At 40.6% G+C, this 16,681-nt stretch overlaps 1 protein-coding gene across 2 annotated transcripts; it reads left to right on the top strand.

The window, feature by feature from the left end:
- The first annotated feature begins 6 nt into the window (after window positions 1–6).
- OIP5 (Opa interacting protein 5) lies at window positions 7–15,935 on the top strand. Of its 2 annotated transcripts, XM_004751142.3 has the most exons (5): window positions 7–328; window positions 578–644; window positions 5,646–5,768; window positions 8,864–8,945; window positions 15,155–15,935. In XM_004751142.3, the coding sequence occupies exons 1-5, from the start codon at window positions 7–9 to the stop codon at window positions 15,248–15,250; spliced, it is 690 nt and encodes a 229-aa protein (XP_004751199.1). In that variant the 3' UTR covers window positions 15,251–15,935. The 2 variants fall into 2 exon arrangements, with proteins under 2 accessions (XP_004751199.1, XP_012910891.1); XM_013055437.2 differs by lacking the exon at window positions 5,646–5,768.
- The last annotated feature ends 746 nt before the right edge of the window (window positions 15,936–16,681 follow it).

The following is a 16,681-nucleotide window of genomic DNA, read 5'->3' as shown; positions in this document are numbered from 1 at the left end:
GGAAAGATGGCGGCTCGGCCGCGGCGGCATCGTTCGCGATGTGCACAGCTTCCGGGGGGTGATTTTTGTGATGCCGCTAAGAAAACAACTGACAAACACTCTTGTACGACTTCTATGGAATGGGACACGCAGGTAGTGAACGGGTCCTCGCCGCTTGGCCCCGCAAACCTGGGGGCAGAGGAGCTGCCATCTGGCCCGCGGCTGCCGTCGTGGCTGCAGCCTGAGAGGTGCGCGGTGTTCCAGTGCGCGCAGTGCTACGCCGTGCTCGCTGACTCTGTGCACCTCGCCTGGGACCTGTCGCGGTCCCTCGGAGCCGTGGTCTTCTCCAGTGAGTGGGGGCAGAGTCTGAGGAAGGCGGAGGAGGGCCAGAGAGGGGGTTCCCGCTTTCTCACCGGGCCGTCGAGAGCGAGTGGTGAAAAAGACTGGGGGGAAGATTTGGAAGGAAACCCCTTTGCCAGGGGTGAGGACAACTTTTCATGATTTTTGTGGCCAAGATGAATCTATCTGTAGCGGGTACGTTTTCCCTTTCAAAGCTTCACAAGTACTCTTTCCTTCTGACCTGTGTTTGTCTTCCTAGGAGTCACAAATAACGTGGTTTTGGAAGCTCCCTTCCTAGTTGGAATTGATGGTTCGCTCAAAGGCAGGTACGTACGGGGAGCTGGATTCTAGTCCCTCACTTAGTAAGACCGAGGAGCGTGGAACAGGCATGCACAAGGGGGAAATTGTTCTTATTTGCGCCAGAAGAGAAGTTTATTTCGTTCTTACAGTGAATTTGAAGGATGTCTCTTTTACCTATTTGAGACTTGTAGGAACTTGATGTGTTAATGAAATGGCAAGATTGTATTTGTGTGTAGATTTTATGATCTTTCTGAGGGCCACATCTCTAATGGTTTGTGTAGGTTAACTGAGGCTCAGAAGGTTATGTCTAGTATGGGAAAAGGGAGAAATGTACCTTTTGGTGTATAGTGAGAGTCATTATAAACTACAGTCCTTTGAGATAACTAGGACTTTTAAATATGCATTTTACTTGGAGTTTGTATTAAACCATGGTAGGAATATTTCCTCTGTCATCTAGGGAACCTAGGGAAGAACACAAGTTGAATGTTAAGGACTTGAATACTGCGGATAAACTTTGCATCTATTCTGTGCTGTGATCTACAAGTGACAACAAATTGCTCAGTGAATTATTACAAGGCTCCTTAATTTTGAGCGTTGGCTTTTACAGCACAATAATTCATTCTGACCTCAGTTTTAGGGTTAAAAAAGGTATAGGAATTCTTAGTTGCTTTACTCAGTAACCAGAAAGAGTTTTACAGTTCCTCTTTCCCAACTGAAAGACACTTAGCTGTCCTTACCAGAGTGTCTTTCCACCCAAAGGGAACAGGGAGGAAAAGAGTGGTGGCTTACTTGTAATTGGGTTATTTGGGGCCAGAAGCAGAAGCTCTCCAATTATCTTTCTTAGAATAGAATAATGCATCTAGACACATACTGTCCAATACTGTAACCATTAGCCACATGTAGCTGTTGAGCACTTAAAATGTGGCCATCCTGAATTGAGAAATACTGTGAGTGCACAATACACATTGGATTTTGAAGACTCTTCCTTTTTTTTTTTTTTTAAGATTATTTATTTATTTATTTGACAGATCACAAGTAGGCAGAGAAGCAGGCAGAGAGAGAGGAGGAAGCAGGCTCCCCACTGAGCAGAGAGAGCCTGATTTAGGGCTCCATCCCAGGACCCTGGGATCATGACCTGAGCTGAAGGTAGAGCCTTTAACCCACTGAGCCACCCACGCACCCCAAGACTCTTCCTTTTTTAAGAGATTTTGTTTGATACATATAGAGAGAGTATAAGCAGGGGAGCAGCAGACAGAGGGAGAAGCAGGCTCCCCACTGAGCAGGGATCCTGATATGGGGCTTGATCCCAGAACCCTGGGGTCATGATCTGAGTTGAAGGCAGACACTTAACTTACTTACCCGCCCAGGTGTCCTGGATTTTGAAGACTTGATACAAAAAAATTAATAGTTTAAAAACATTGATTACATAAGATGATATTTTTTATATATTGGGTAGTATAAAATGTATTAAAACTAATTTCACATGTTTCTTTTGAATTTATTTTTAACAGGACTAATAGAAAACTTTAAATTACTTATGTGGCTCACATTTTATCTCTACTAGAATTACTGATCTAGATGGTTTATAAAACACTGGAGGGAAATTCCAAGTATTTGTGTACTTTTAGAATTAGGAGAGCCATGGGACTTGGCAGGAAGAGATTTATTACCAGGAAATGGTTCATGTGATTATAGAGGGTGAGAAATCCCAAGAGCTGTAGTTGGCAAGCTGGAGAGACAGGAGAGCAGTGGTTTAGATCTAGTCCAGGTCCCCTAGTTTGAGAACCAGGAGAGCCAAAAGTGTAAGTTCCAGTCCAAAAGCCAGAAGGCTCTAGACTGAAGAAGTGCCTATATTTCAGTTCAAGTTTAAAGGCAGGGGGAAAAAACAATGTATCAGCCTTAAGCAGTCAGGCAAGAAGAATTTCCCCTTACTCCTGACAGGGTCAGCCTTTTTGTTCTATGCAAGCCTTCATCTGATTATGAGGGTCACCCAATTGGGGAGGACAATCTGCTTTACTCAGTCTACTGATTCAAGTGTTAATCTCATTCAGAAACATTCTTTTTTTTTTTTTTAAAGATTTTATTTATTTATTTGACAGAGAGAGATCACGAGTAGGCAGAGAGGCAGGCAGAGAGAGAGAGAGGAGGAAGCAGGCTCCTGCTGAGCAGAGAGCCTGATGCGGGACTCGATCCCAGGACCCCGAGATCATGACCTGAGCCGAAGGCAGCGGCTTAACCCACTGAGCCACCCAGGCGCCCTCATTCAGAAACATTCTTATAAACACATTCAGAATAATGTTTGACCTAATAACTGGGTACCATGTAGACTATAAAATGTAATCATCCCATGTTAACTTGGCACCCATATGCATCTCCTAAAACCATACTCAATCTCCAAATAAAGACAGTTACAAGGGGTGCCTGGGTGGCTCAGTGGGTTAAGCCTCTGCCTTCGGCTCAGGTCATGATCCCAGAGTCCTGGATCAAGCCCCTCATCAGGCTCTCTGTTCCCCCTCTCTCTCTGCCTACCTCTCTGCCTACTTGTGATCTCTCTCTCTGTTAAATAAATAAATAAAATCTTTAAAAAAAGAAAGAAAGAAAATACACTAACCCTTTCTCTAGAAAAGGAATTAAAGTCCTTAAATAATGTTTACATTTCTTTCATTTCTCATAACTTAAATACTGTGATATAAAATTAATAATACTTAAATAGAGGGGCACCTGGGTGGCTCAGTGGGTTAAAGCCTCTGCCTTCGGCTCAGGTCATGATCCCGGGGTCCTGGGATCAAGTCCCGCATCGGGCTTTCTGCTCAGCAGGGAGCCTGCTTCCTCCTCTCTCTCTGCCTGCCTCTCTGCCTACTTGTGATCTCTGTCTGTCAAATAAATAAATAAAATCTTAATAAAAAATAATACTTAAATAGAATTATATTGTTTGATATAATAGTATGATATAAAATATGATTTTATGTTATATAATAAGGGAATAGAGAAGAACAGAGATAAACATTCAGACACACAAACCTACTCATAGGGGCACCTGGGTGGGTCAGTGGGTTGAGCCTCTGCCTTCTGCTCAGGTTGTGATTTCAGGGTCCTGGGATGGAGCCCTGCATTGGGCTCTCTGCTCGGCAGGAAGCCTGCTTCTCCCTCTCTGCCTGCCTCTCTGCCTCCTTGTGATCTCTGTCTGTCAAATAAATAAATAAAATCTTTAAAAAACAAAAACACCCCCCCGCCAAAAAAAAACCCTACTCCTAACAAAGGAGGAAATACTCATGGCAATTACAGTATTCATTTCTGTAACTAGTCATTTGGTCATAGCTATATTTGTAACTACCTTCTTTGACTATCTGTATCCCCTTTTGTCTTCAGCAAGCACACGCTGGCCAGAGTTCCTTAACCGGTGTGGTAATGCAAACCTTCATTTTGAAGGACTTGAGCCATTAGCAGACTAATATTCAATGAAATATATTATATTATACACATAAGCATAATTTTGGGATTTTTTTTTCACATTTTTGCCCTGTGCCATAAATTAGTTTCTGTCAGACATTTTTCTATAAGTACTGTGCTTTATCTGGTACCATTAATTGCTATCTAGGGATTAATTAAAATTAATGCAGCCTTATTTCATGGCTTGTTTTCTGATTACTGTATTCACAAAAATACAGTACTATATGTGTGGTTCAGGACTCAATTTACCAATGAATTGGGATACTGTATTGCTTGGGCCTTTTTAGTATCCATTGACGTGAATCTTTTTTGTTATAGTCATATGATTTTATACTCTATTGATGCAGTTTTACTGCATAGTATGTTTATACAAATAATTTTTTCCCTTACCAAACCATAAAATTGTTTTCAGGGATGCCTTGCTGGTTCAGTTGGAAGAGCATACAACTCTTGATCTCGGGGTTGTGAGTTTGAGCCCCATATTGTGTGTAGAGAGTAAATAAATAATTTTCAGTACATGCCTGATGAAACATAATTAATTTTTTTCATAAAACATTTCTTTGAAGTATTTGGGATGCCTGGGTGGCTCAGATGGTTAAGCATCTGCCTTTGGCTTAGGTTATGATCTCAGAGTCCTGGGATCCAGTCTTGTGTTGGGCTCCCTGCTCACTGGGGAGCCTGCTTCTCCCTTTGCCTGCCACTCCCCGTTTGTACGCATGTGTGCGCTCGCTCTTTCTCCCTCTCTTTCTAACAAGTAAATAAGATATTAAAAAAACAATAAAACATTTATTTGCAGTGTGTTTTATGACCAGCAGATATGGTTAAGTGATTTACCCAAGTAGTGTAACTAGAATCATTACCTGTTTCCTCATCTAGTAATCTTTGAGAGGGTAAAAGAAAAGAAAATAGGTGGCTTGGTAAGGTAATAGCATTTTTGTTTTTTCTCTTTTGGTATTTTGTCTGGGTATTTTAAAAAATATATTTATTTATTTATTTGACAGACAGTGATCACAAGTAGGCAGAGAGACAGGCAGAGAGAGAGGGGGAAGCAGGCCTTCCTCTGAGCAGAGAGCCTGATGTGGGGCTTGATCCCAGGACTCTGAGATCATGACCTGAGCCAAAGGCAGAGGCTTAACCCACTGAGCCACCCAGGTGCCCCTGTCTGGGTATTTTTTTAAGTTAATTTTTTGTTACATCTGTAAAAGAAAAATCCTGATTTGAGTTTGATTAAATTTTTTAGTAAACCACAATCAACACAATTTTTTCTTAAGCTAGGATTGGTTGAACTGTAGCTAATTTTATATGTTCATGTGTAGTTTTATATGTTCAAATGTTAATCTGATTAGTTAGCTCTTTTTTCTCCTTTTCAAATGTAAATTATTCTATAAGTGACAGTTGTATATCCATAATAATCTAGGATGTAATTATATTAAAAGCTGAGTTAACCTTTCTTGAATATGACATTTCTTTAGTCTCAGTCCTATTATAGCACAGTTTTTAGGAGAACTGGTTCCAGAGACTGGTTATTTTATATTTCTTCTCTGATTTTCTTACCAATATTCTGTTTTTCACTCCAGCACTTACAACCTTTTATTCTGTACTTCCTGTGGGATTCCCATTGGTTTCCATTTGTATTCTACCCATGCTGCTCTGGCTGCCTTGAGAGGTCACTTTTGCCTTTCCAGTAACAAAATGGTATGGTGAGTTGACTTAGATATTCTTTATCAAGTATATTTTTAAAGGGCTTCCAGAATGTTTGTCCCAAAGAAAATGGTAAAGCAAGGCAGTGGGACCAAAATATAGTTTCATAACATTATGCTCATTTTAGATGTCTTATAATCATACCGTGTCTTAATAAGCTTACCATCAAATAAATGAGAGGATATTCTTTTGTTACAGAAACTTCTGGAAGCTAAATTTTTTGCAAAATAATGTTGTAATAGATACTTACTAGGTTTGTGCCCAGCCCCTGTTTTCTTTCCCTGTAGAGTGGGACCTTGTGGCCACGTTTTTTATCATGTGTGATACCACTCCTAGGTGATGGGATCAAGAATGAATACCTCACATAAGCTAAGCCAACAGATTTTCTACTCTAGGAATTTGAAAGAAGGATCCAGAGACACAGGTCATTTGTAGATGTTAATGGGGCTGAAGTTGGGAAGTGAAAGCTCAAGGTTTAAGGTTGCTACTTTCTATGTTATGCATGTAGATGGGTGAAATCTTATCTGCAAAAAAGCGTGAAGCTGATGGTTACCTCAAAAAAGTAAAAGTAGAATCAGATAAAGTACCATACTTGTTCCTTCTTCAGTAGTACTTTGGATATTTATCTTCTTTTTTTTTTTTTTTAAGATTTTATTTATTTATTTGACAGAGAGAAATCACAAGTAGATGGAGAGGCAGGCAGAGAGAGAGGGAAGCAGGCTCCCCGCTGAGCAGAGAGCCCGATGTGGGACTCGATCCCAGGACCCCGGGATCATGACCTGAGCCGAAGGCAGCGGCTTAACCCACTGAGCCACCCAGGCGCCCCTGGATATTTATCTTCTTAATACTACTATCACTTAAGCTTTTTTTGTTTATTATAACAAACTGGAACATCTATCTTAGTCTTTCCTTGACCATTAAAAACAAAAAACCCAAAAACAGCCATTGATGACCTAGTTTGTGCCAGTCATTACACTCACCTCACTGAGTTCTTTTTTTTTTTTTAAAGATTTTATTTATTTATTTGACAGAGATCACAGGTAGGTAGAGAGGCTGGCAGAGAGAGAGAGAGGGAAGCAGGCTCCCCGCCGAGCAGAGAGCCCAATGTGGGACTCGATCCCAGGACCCTGAGATCATGACCTGAGCCGAAGGCAGCGGCTTAACCCACTGAGCCACCCAGGTGCCCCCTCACTGAGTTCTTAATAGAAGAAAACTGGGACTCAGAGGTGGAAGAGCTGAGATTTTAACCTGTGTCTTATCTTCAAAGCTCATTTTCGTTTCATTAAACATAGAGTTTTCTATTTCTCATTTAATGTGCTTAGATCAGTGTTTCTAGCTGAGCTATGTGTGACTAAATAATAAAACTCGTAAGTAAAGCTTGTCCTTCATTCATGAGGTTGTTCAAAATGCATTATTTTGTTCACTGCAAATTTTCTTTTTTTGCTTCACTGCAGATTTTCACCAGGAAATATATACTTGAAATGGATTGAAAATTTACTTTCAATCAATTTCTTCTTAAATAATTTTTTAAAGACTTTATTTAAAATAAATAAATTTGATAGAGTACAAGTAGGCAGAGAGGCAGTCAGAGGGAGCAAGAGAAGCAGGCTCCTCACTGACCAGGGAGCCCAGTGCAGACTTCATCCCAGACCCTGAGATCACGACCTGAGCCAAAAGTAGAGGCTTAACCCACTGAGCCACCCAGGTGCCCTTAAATAATTTCTATCTAGAATTAAGTTTAAAGAGGGGGAGAAAGGTATTTATAAATGTGTGCTATTAGTAACCTCAAATCTTCTTTAAAAACAGTTACAAGTAGTTGTTCCAGTTGAGCTCTAATTGATTTTTTGCTTAGGGAAGTTAAGTTTTTTGTAAAAAAAATTTTTAATATAAATTTTCAAAGTATAATTGGAATTTAAGTAATTTCTTAAGCTTTAAAATGAGGAGTTGGGACTCAGAGGTCAGTATATTCTTTTTGATTAAGTAGAAATTAGCAAGTATAGCTAGGCTGAGTCTGGGAAGATAATAAATCTATGTCTGTGTACATCAGGATGAATTGCTAGCAAAAGAAAACGAGACTGACAGTGGATTTAAGAAGTAAGGCTTGGGGTGATTGGCCACTCCAGGAGTCCTCCAGTGGCTCAGCCACAATAGGGCTCTGGATCAGCATCTCTGGTTCTCTTGGCCTTTTCCTCTTGGGTGCTACTGCAGTTATAAGTGTTATATCCGTAGCCAGTACCATCCCCAACCAGAAGGAAAAGGACATTGGAAGTGGGAACACAGGGAATGGTCTTATTTTATCATCAAAAATGTCCTTATTATTGGCCAAAACTATGTCACATGACATAGTGGGAAAGCAAATATGTGAGAGAGAGGTGGGAAAGCAAATATGTGAGAGAAAGGAGTAAGATTGCAGCACTTGGCTCAGAACAGTTCTGATTCATGTCCTATGATTGAGCATACTCCTTCCTTAAATAAAATCTGGGTTCTGGGCACCTGGGTGGCTCAGTCAGTTAATCTGCCTGCACCTCCGGTCATGATCCCCAGGTCTTGGGATTGAGTCCCACATAGGGCTCCCTGCTGTGTGGAGAGAAGCTCCCTGCTTCTCCCTCTGCCTCTGCCTCTCTTTCTCTGTCTGTCATGAATAAATGAATAAAATGAATAAAAAAATAAAATCTCATGAATAAAATGAATAAAATAAAATAAAACAAAACAAAACAAAATCTGAGTTCTGTTAACAACAAAGAAGTTAGGAATGGCTAATGGGGTAGGCAACCAGCAGTGTCTGTCACCATATGATTACTTTTCTTCTAACCGCTATACAATTTACTTATTCATGTGACCTGGTTTATGTGTTCGTCATGGGATAATTTTTTTCATGTATTCCCAGCTGGCAAGGGGTGAGATGAGACACATAGTCTCGGATGATTTCTTAATTGAGAATTTGTTTTTCCTACAAAATACAATATAAATGTTGAAATGAAAATCTGTAAGGAGACTGTCTTTGCCTGACATTGCTTTAGAGGACAAGTTTGGTTCATTGATTATTTTGTATGTAGTATGATACTAATATTTTCTCTATATATTTTCTATCCAGCTATCAGTTAAAAACAAAAGCCATCGTAAATGCATCTGAGATGGACATTCACAACTTATCTCTACCAGAAAAAGTTGCAGAGGTAAAATTTCATGATGGTTGGATGTTTCCTGTAATACAGGCATACCTCAGAGATGTTGTGGGTTCAGTTCCAGACCAGCACAGTGAAATAAATACCTTAATACAAAGCAAGTCAGATTTTTATTTTGGTTTCCCAGTGCATATAAAAGTTATGTTTACACTATACTATAGTGTACTAAGGGTGCAATAGCGTTATGTCTAAAAAAATATACATACCTTAATTAAAAAATACTTTATTGCTAAAAATGCTAACCATCATCTGAGCTTTTGGGGAGTTGTAATTTTTGATCACAGATCACCCTAATAAATATAACATTAATTAAAAATTTGAGATATTCTGAAAGTTACCAAAATGAGACAGAGCCATGAAGTGAGCAAATGGTGTTGGAAAAATAATACCAATAGACTTTCTCACACAAGGTTGCCGCAAAGATAATGTGTAGAAAACACAGTATCTTTCAAGTGCAATGAAACAAAGCGCAAGAAAATGAAGTATGCCTGTATAGACAACTCTTGACAGTTTATTCCAAAGAATATGGTGGTGATGAAATGGTGTAATACTCCAATTATCCTTTATGCCTGCTTTGACATTCTTTATTGAATTTTTTTTTTAATATTTTGTTTATTTGACAGAGGGAGATAGCGAGAGAGGGAACACAAGCACAGGAGAGCTGGAGAGGGAGAAGCAGGCTCCCCGCAGAGCAGGGAGCCCGACATGGGGCTTGATCCCAGGATGCTGGGATCATGACCTGAGCTGAAAGCAGACATCCCACAACTGAGCCACCCAGGTGCCCCTCCTCACTGAATTTGAACACAAAGCCAGATACTGTAAGGTCCAGTTCAGGAGGAAGAAGGAAGCTGCTTAGCTCCTGCATGTCCCATACTTTTCACCTCTGTGCTGGAAATGGACACCATTATCTTTCTTAGATTTGTCTGTCCTTTCTTTCTTTCTCTTTTTAAAAAGATTTTATTTTTAAATAATCTCTACACCCAACGTAGGGCTTGAACTTAAACCCGGAATCAAGAGTCATAGCTCATTCTGCCGAATGAGCCAGCCAGGTGCCTCAGATCTGTCCTCTCCGTAGGCACTTCATGTTTACCTGTCTCAGTAAAGAGTGGTGAAACATCAGGAATTCTTGTTAAATGGATTTTCCTAGGTGGTTGTTAGTTTCGAAGTTGAAGAAAGCAGCTTTGTTTTGGTAGCTTACTAGCCTCTCTTTCTAGTGGAGGAAATTTGACTGTAACTTTACTACCTCAGAAGAACAACCTTAGAATTTACTGTTCATTTTGTTTTTAGTATTGTTAATTGTTTATTCCTTGCTCATTATACATTTTGTAACCAATGGCATGTATTTTCCAAAGTTTAAGTATCTTTTTTTTTTTTTAAATTTATTTTTTTTTAAGATTTTATTTGTTTATTTGACAGAGAGAAATCACAAGTACACTGAAAGGCAGGCAGAGAGAGAGAGAGAAGGAAGCAGGCTCCCTGCTGAGCAGAGAGCCCGATGCGGGACTCGATCCCAGGACCCTGAGATCATGACCTGAGCCGAAGGCAGCGGCTTAACCCACTGAGCCACCCAGGCGCCCCAAAGTTTAAGTATCTTTTAGGACAGGGGAAGAATGATTTTTGGGAGTATTGTTTTGCTAAGCTCATGAAACCATGTTCTAAGCCAGGTGTTGACAAACTTTTTCTTTTTCTTTTCTTTTCTCTCTTTTTTTTTTTTTTAAGATTTTATTTATTTATTTATTTGACAGGGAGAGACACAGCAAGAGAGGGAACACAATCAGGGGGAGTGGCAGGCAGAGGGAGAAGTAGGCTTCCTGCTGAGCAGGGAGCCTGATGCGATGTGGGGCTCCATTCCAGGGCCTTGGGATCATGACTTGAGCAGATGGCAGATGCTTAACCGACTGTGCCCCAAACTTTTTCTATAAAGGACCAGATGACAAATATTTTCAGCTTTGTGACCATTCATTCTCAAGTACTCAACTCTGCCCTTGTAGTGCAAAAGCAGCTGCAGACAATATAGAAATAGATGAGTGTGGGTGGGTTGCAGTAAAACTTTATTTACATAAATGGGCAGCAGGTTATCCAGTCACCGTGAGCCAACTGTCGCTCTAAGCACCCAAGCTGATGAGAGGGGTCAGGAACTATTTTCATTGTTATGGGAGATAACTTCTAGAAGGGCAGCCTGAGGAACTCTGTGGCCACTCCACCCCCAGCAAAACTGCTGTAACTGAATAAAATTACAAAGGAAACAACCATTTTAAGCCTTAAGAAATTTTCCTCAAGGCATAAAGCAAGTGAAGAGATATTTATTTAAAAAAACCTACAAAACCTCTGTAAGAATAGTGAAACCTGTGGCATTTGAGCCTGCTCCTTCTTATGCCTATCTCAGAAGAATGGAGGCTCTGAGCAGCTGTAGCCAAGAACACAGGGATGATTTTTACTCTAGCTTCCAGCTGAGGGGTGTGATATCTTCCCAGGAGGGGCAGGCTATCAGTAATTCTCATCAGACGCTCTGTTCCTGTCAAAATTGGCTGCTTAACAGGTGCAAGTTCTACCACTGGCACAGCAGGCTAAGTACTAGGAACCCATTCACCCTTCCCTCAGGTTACTTATAGGGCAGAGGTGTCACAATGGCCGAGGTAAGCCAAGAACAGAAGTTGGCGCCTATACCCAGCACTCTGCTTATAAAGCGAGGGTGTCATTCCCAGAGACACTCCTAGGCTAAGAGGCAGATTGTAAAAACTGCTCCCCCACCACACTGCTGTGGTGGAAACTGCTGCCCAAAACAGTGGAGATTTTGAGGTAAGCAATTAAGAGGAAGCTGATAGTTCCATGATAGCAATAAGCTAAGCTATAGATTAGTTAGAAGGTTACCGGACAGAATCAGGGAAGAGACAGCCAAGAAAAGCCCTCTTGGGGTAAGAACAGTAACAAAAAGAATGGCTCCGGATCTTTTAAAGACTACCCCTGCAAATGCGGGGAGGGAGGTCCTGAATTTAATTGGATTAGACTGAGCAGTTTATGTCCCAAGGCATTGTCAAAAGCTCCAGGGCAACAGTCCAGCAATTAGTGAAGGTGAATAGCTGGACACAGATCAGGGAAGATCAAGGAGACACGGAAAGAGCCTTCTGAACCCAAGTTCTTCCAGGTGACTGCACATGCTTAAGGTTCTGTTCTCTGAGGACTGACAGCAGTCTCACATGGTGGGGAAGACAGGTATCACTGAATAGCCTAGCCTACTCACTGAAACAGATAGGAAGACACAATAAGCTGAGGAGTGGGTATTTAGTATCCAGAGTTGCTATAGTAAGTTACTTAAAATGTCCAGTTTGCAGAGTGCCTTGCTGGCTCAGTTGGAGGATGTGTAACTCTTGATCTTAGGTTTGTGGGCTTGAGCCCCATGCTGGTTACTTAAAATAGTAAAAAAAAAATTTTTTTGCAAATATCCAGTTTGCAACAAAAAATTAGAAAACACTCAAAAATCAGAAAACACTCAAAGAGGAAAGTATGACCCATATATGGGATAAAAAGCAGGCATCTAAAACTGCCTATGAAAGGGCCCAGATATTGGACTTAGCAGAAATAGGTCCAAAGAACTAAAGGAAACTGCTTAAAGAAGTCAAGGAAGGTACGGTGACAATATCTCATCAAATAGAGGATATTCTTAAAGAGTTAGAAATTACAAAAAAAGCACCAGTTGGGGCACCTGGATGGCTCGGTTATACATCTGCCTTCTGCTCAGGTCATGATCCTGGAGTCCTGGGATTGAGCCCCACTTCAGGCTCTCTGCTTAGCAGGGAGTCTGCTTTTCTCTCTGACCCTCCCCCTTCTCATGCTCTCTCTCATTCTCTCTCTCTTAAATAAATAAAATCTTAATAAATAAAAATAAAAAACCAGTTGGAAATCCTGAAGTTGAAAAGGACAATAACTAAAATGACAAATTCACTAGAGAGACTCAACAACAGATTTGAGTTGCCCGAAGAAAGAATAGATAGATAGATTAATGAGATTATGGAACCTGAAGAAAAAAGAATGAAGGAAGATGAACTGAATTTAAGACATCTCTTGGGCACCATCAAGCATGCCTAAATATTCTTTGATAAAGGAATACATACCAAAGGAGTACAGAGAAATAAGAAGGATATTCAAAGAAAAAATAGAAAAATTCCCAGATTTGATGAAAAAACATTAATTTACATATCCAAAACCTCAACAAGTCCATGTAGGATAAACACAGAGATACATACCCCAACAGATCATAGTAAAAATGAGGAAGAAACAAAATCTTAAAGGCAACAGAGAAATGATTTACCAACAAAGAAATGATTTACCATATCCAGGGGCACTCCAATATGACTAAGAGGTTCTAGAGTTACCTATTTAATTTAAGCAGCATTTCTTGAATTTTATTTTTGTATCCTGTGGGATTTAGTGTATGGTGCAAGTTATGTCAGAAATAAGATTTTTGGAGGTGCCTGGGTGGCTCAGTAGGTTAAGCCTCTGTCTTTGGCTCAGGCCATGGTCCCAGGGACATGGGATGGAGCCCCGAATCAGGCGGTCTGCTTAGCGGGGAGCCTGCTTCCCCCTCTCTCTGCCTGCCTCTCTGCCTACTTGTGATCTCTCTCTGTTAAATAAATAAATAAAACCTTTTAGGGCGCCTGGGTGGCTCAGTGGGTTAAGCCGCTGCCTTCAGCTCAGGTCATGATCTCAGGGTCCTGGGATCGAGTCCCGCATTGGGCTCTCTGCTCAGCCGGGAGCCTGTTTCCCTCTCTCTCTCTCTCTCTCTCTGCCTGCCTCTCTGTATACTTGTAATCTCTCTCTGTCAAATAAATAAATAAAATCTTAAAAAAAAAAAAGTTAAGAATAAATAAATAAATAAAACCTTTAAAATTAAAAAAAAAAGATTTTTTGTTGTTAATCTGATTTCAACATAAGATTGTTATTCGTAATTCTATATTCAGTGATAACTTTATTTCCTAAGCATATGTTGTATGCTAAATGCCATTAAGTTTGGTTCTTGATTTAAGTAGAACTAGCTATAGTTCAATAGTTCAACAGAATTATAGTTCAATAGAATTATTGAAAATTACCTATTTACCACAAACACAGGTTGTTCCTTTTTTTTTTTTTAATAGGTTTTTTTTTCTTAAAGCTTTTATTTATTTATTTGAGAGAGAGAGAGATATCACAAATAGATGGAGAGGCAGGCAGAGAGAGAGAGAGAGAGAGGGAAGCAGGCTCCCCTGCTGAGCAGAGAGCCTGATGCGGGACTCCATCCCAGGACCCTGAGATCATGACCTGAGCCGAAGGCAGCGGCTTAACCCACTGAGCCACCCAGGCCTCCAAATAAACACAGGTCCTTAACCCAACAACCAGGGCTACTTTTGAAGGCCTTTAGCAGAATATTGAAGAAAGGCATTTGTTACTGTAAACAAAGAAGGAAAAAAGTTAGATTTTTGCTACTAGAAAAGGAGGGGAAGACTAGTTGATGCTGCTCTCCACAAACGTTCTTACCTGCCTTATTCTTGTCTTTCTTCCTAATACTTGCCATTTAGACGTGGTGAAAAGCCATAGGAAGGAAGGAGACAGAAGCAGTGATGCTCAGCAGTGGCTGTCTTTTTTCATATGAAACTTTGTATCTGAGGATCTTACTGTGCTCTGTGTTTGTTACATAAAGTTCCTACAGAAATAGGAAAAGTGTATTTATGTAATGTGTTCAGATATTGCCAGTTCTCAATCACAAGTTTAAAAAAAGTGGCTGGGAGGGGCACCTGTGTGGCTCAGTGAGTTAAAGCCTCTGCCTTCGGCTCGGGTCATGATCCCGGGGTCCTGGGATCAAGCCCCACATAGGGCTCTCTGCTCAGCGGGGAGCCTGCTTCCTCCTCTCTCTGCCTGCCTCTCTGCCTACTTGTGATCTCTGTCTGTCAAATAAATAGATAAAATCTTAAAAAAAACACAAAAAGTGGCAGGGACACCTGTGTGTGGCTCAGTCAGTTGAGTGTCTGCCTTCGGCTCAAGTCATGATCCCAGGATCTTAGAATCGAGCCCCACATCTGCTCTCAGCTCAGCAGGGAGCCTGCAACTCCATCTCCCTCTGCTTGTGACTCTGCCTACTTGTGCTTGCTCTCTGTCAAATGAATAAATAATAAAATCTTAAAAAAAAAAAAAAAGATGCTCTGATACCTGTTCATTTTCCTTCTCAGCTGAAAGAGAAGATAATGTTAGCACATACTCAATTATATTCACTGATGAAGATTCTGAAGGAAGTAACTCCGGACCAGCCCAAGTCAGAAAACTGATCCAGAATTAAAGCTTAAGTATCAGGTTCAGGCCTTTTTACTATCTTCTATCAACAGGTGCTATTTGATCAATTCTCAAGAAAGATCGGCTCCAAGAAGGGATGGGAACTGTGGTTTATTGTGCTTACCTCTAGGTTCATTTTCCAAATGATTTGAGAAGCTGCTTCTTAAGATGAGAAACTAAGGAAGCTTCTGTCCAGATTTTATAGCTATTTGCCTTACGAACATATTATCTTGTCAATGTCATAAGTACTTATTTCTGAAAACCTATTTTACTGCAAATTTAGATTGATTAGGAAGCAATGTCCTGTGAATGGTCTGATATAAAGATGCACGGTTGTTAGGAAAATAGAGTTGTATTTAATGTTGACTACTGTTGGGGCACCTGGGTGGCTCAGTGGGTTAAAGCCTCTGCCTTTGGCTCAGGTCCTGTGGGTTCGAGCCTGGCATTGGGCTCTCTGCTCCGTGGGGAGCCTGCTTCCTCTTCTCTCTCTGCCTGTCTCTCTGCCTACTTGTAATCTCTGTCTGTTAAATAAATAGATTTTTAAAAAAAATGTTGACTACTGTTATTTCTAGATGGAGCAGTTGTTATGGTGAAGACCAAGAAACCATATTTTTTCTTACATAAAATATTGGTACATACCTATTCTGTAGATAATACTCAATAAACTAACTGGATAATGTACAATTTCTCTTTCTCTTTTCATTTCTAAAGTAGGTAATAATGAGAGGAATGACAATGAGAGGTAACTGGGTGATAATGCGAGGAATGCCAAACATCAAACATTCCCAAAATGCTGTTTTTTCCTGTTTTGCTTTATGCAGCACTTAGGTTCAGTACCTTATCATATTATTTATCTATTTAAAGTATACTGACTTCTAGGGATAAAAGGCAGAAAGTAAAAAGAGCCACTCTCTACCTGCACAGAGTTTATAATCTCATTAGAGGTGGACATTCAAATAACCACATGAATACATGTGAAATTACTACTCTGACTTGAAGAAAAGGGACATAGAGCTACCAGCATTTATGGAAGGTAACAGACCTGGTTGGGGGGCAGTGGTCAGGAAGGCTGTTTTGAGGAAGTGACACTTCAGCCTTGGTCTGAAAGAGTAGGAGTTGATTAGGGAATGGAGGGGGAAACCTGTGCAAAGGCTCTTAAAGGAAGATGTGCAGGAGGTGCACCAGTGGCCAGAAACCAGAGGGTGCAAGGACTTGCTGGCCTGAAGAATGTTTTAATCCCAAGAACAATGGAAGCCCTTGCAGAGTTTTAGAGGCAACCACCTACAGCAGGATTGGCTTCACTTGTGTAGAACTTCATTACAGTTGTGGAGAATGGGTTTATAGGGGCAGCAGGCAGACCACTGAGGGGCTGGCAAGAGCACAATCCAGACATGGTCTAGCCAAGTGTTGGTGCATAGAAAACTGGA

The sequence above is a fragment of the Mustela putorius genome, unplaced genomic scaffold, assembly GCF_011764305.1.
Source record: "Mustela putorius furo isolate JIRA1106 unplaced genomic scaffold, ASM1176430v1.1 tig00003898_pilon_pilon_pilon, whole genome shotgun sequence".
In the NCBI taxonomy this organism is placed as follows: Eukaryota; Metazoa; Chordata; class Mammalia; order Carnivora; family Mustelidae; genus Mustela; species Mustela putorius.
This window is presented reverse-complemented; position numbering and strand designations above follow the sequence as displayed.

What these genes read in the sequence shown, in the direction of transcription:
- OIP5 (XM_004751142.3), top strand. Translation starts at nt 7, where the DNA reads ATGGCGGCTCGGCCGCGGCGGCATCGTTCGCGATGTGCACAGCTTCCG. An exon ending in GATGGTTCGCTCAAAGGCAG is followed by an intron (nt 645 to 5,645) that starts GTACGTACGGGG and finishes TTTTCACTCCAG; the next exon opens with CACTTACAACCTTTTATTCT. An exon ending in TCCAGTAACAAAATGGTATG is followed by an intron (nt 5,769 to 8,863) that starts GTGAGTTGACTT and finishes TTTTCTATCCAG; the next exon opens with CTATCAGTTAAAAACAAAAG.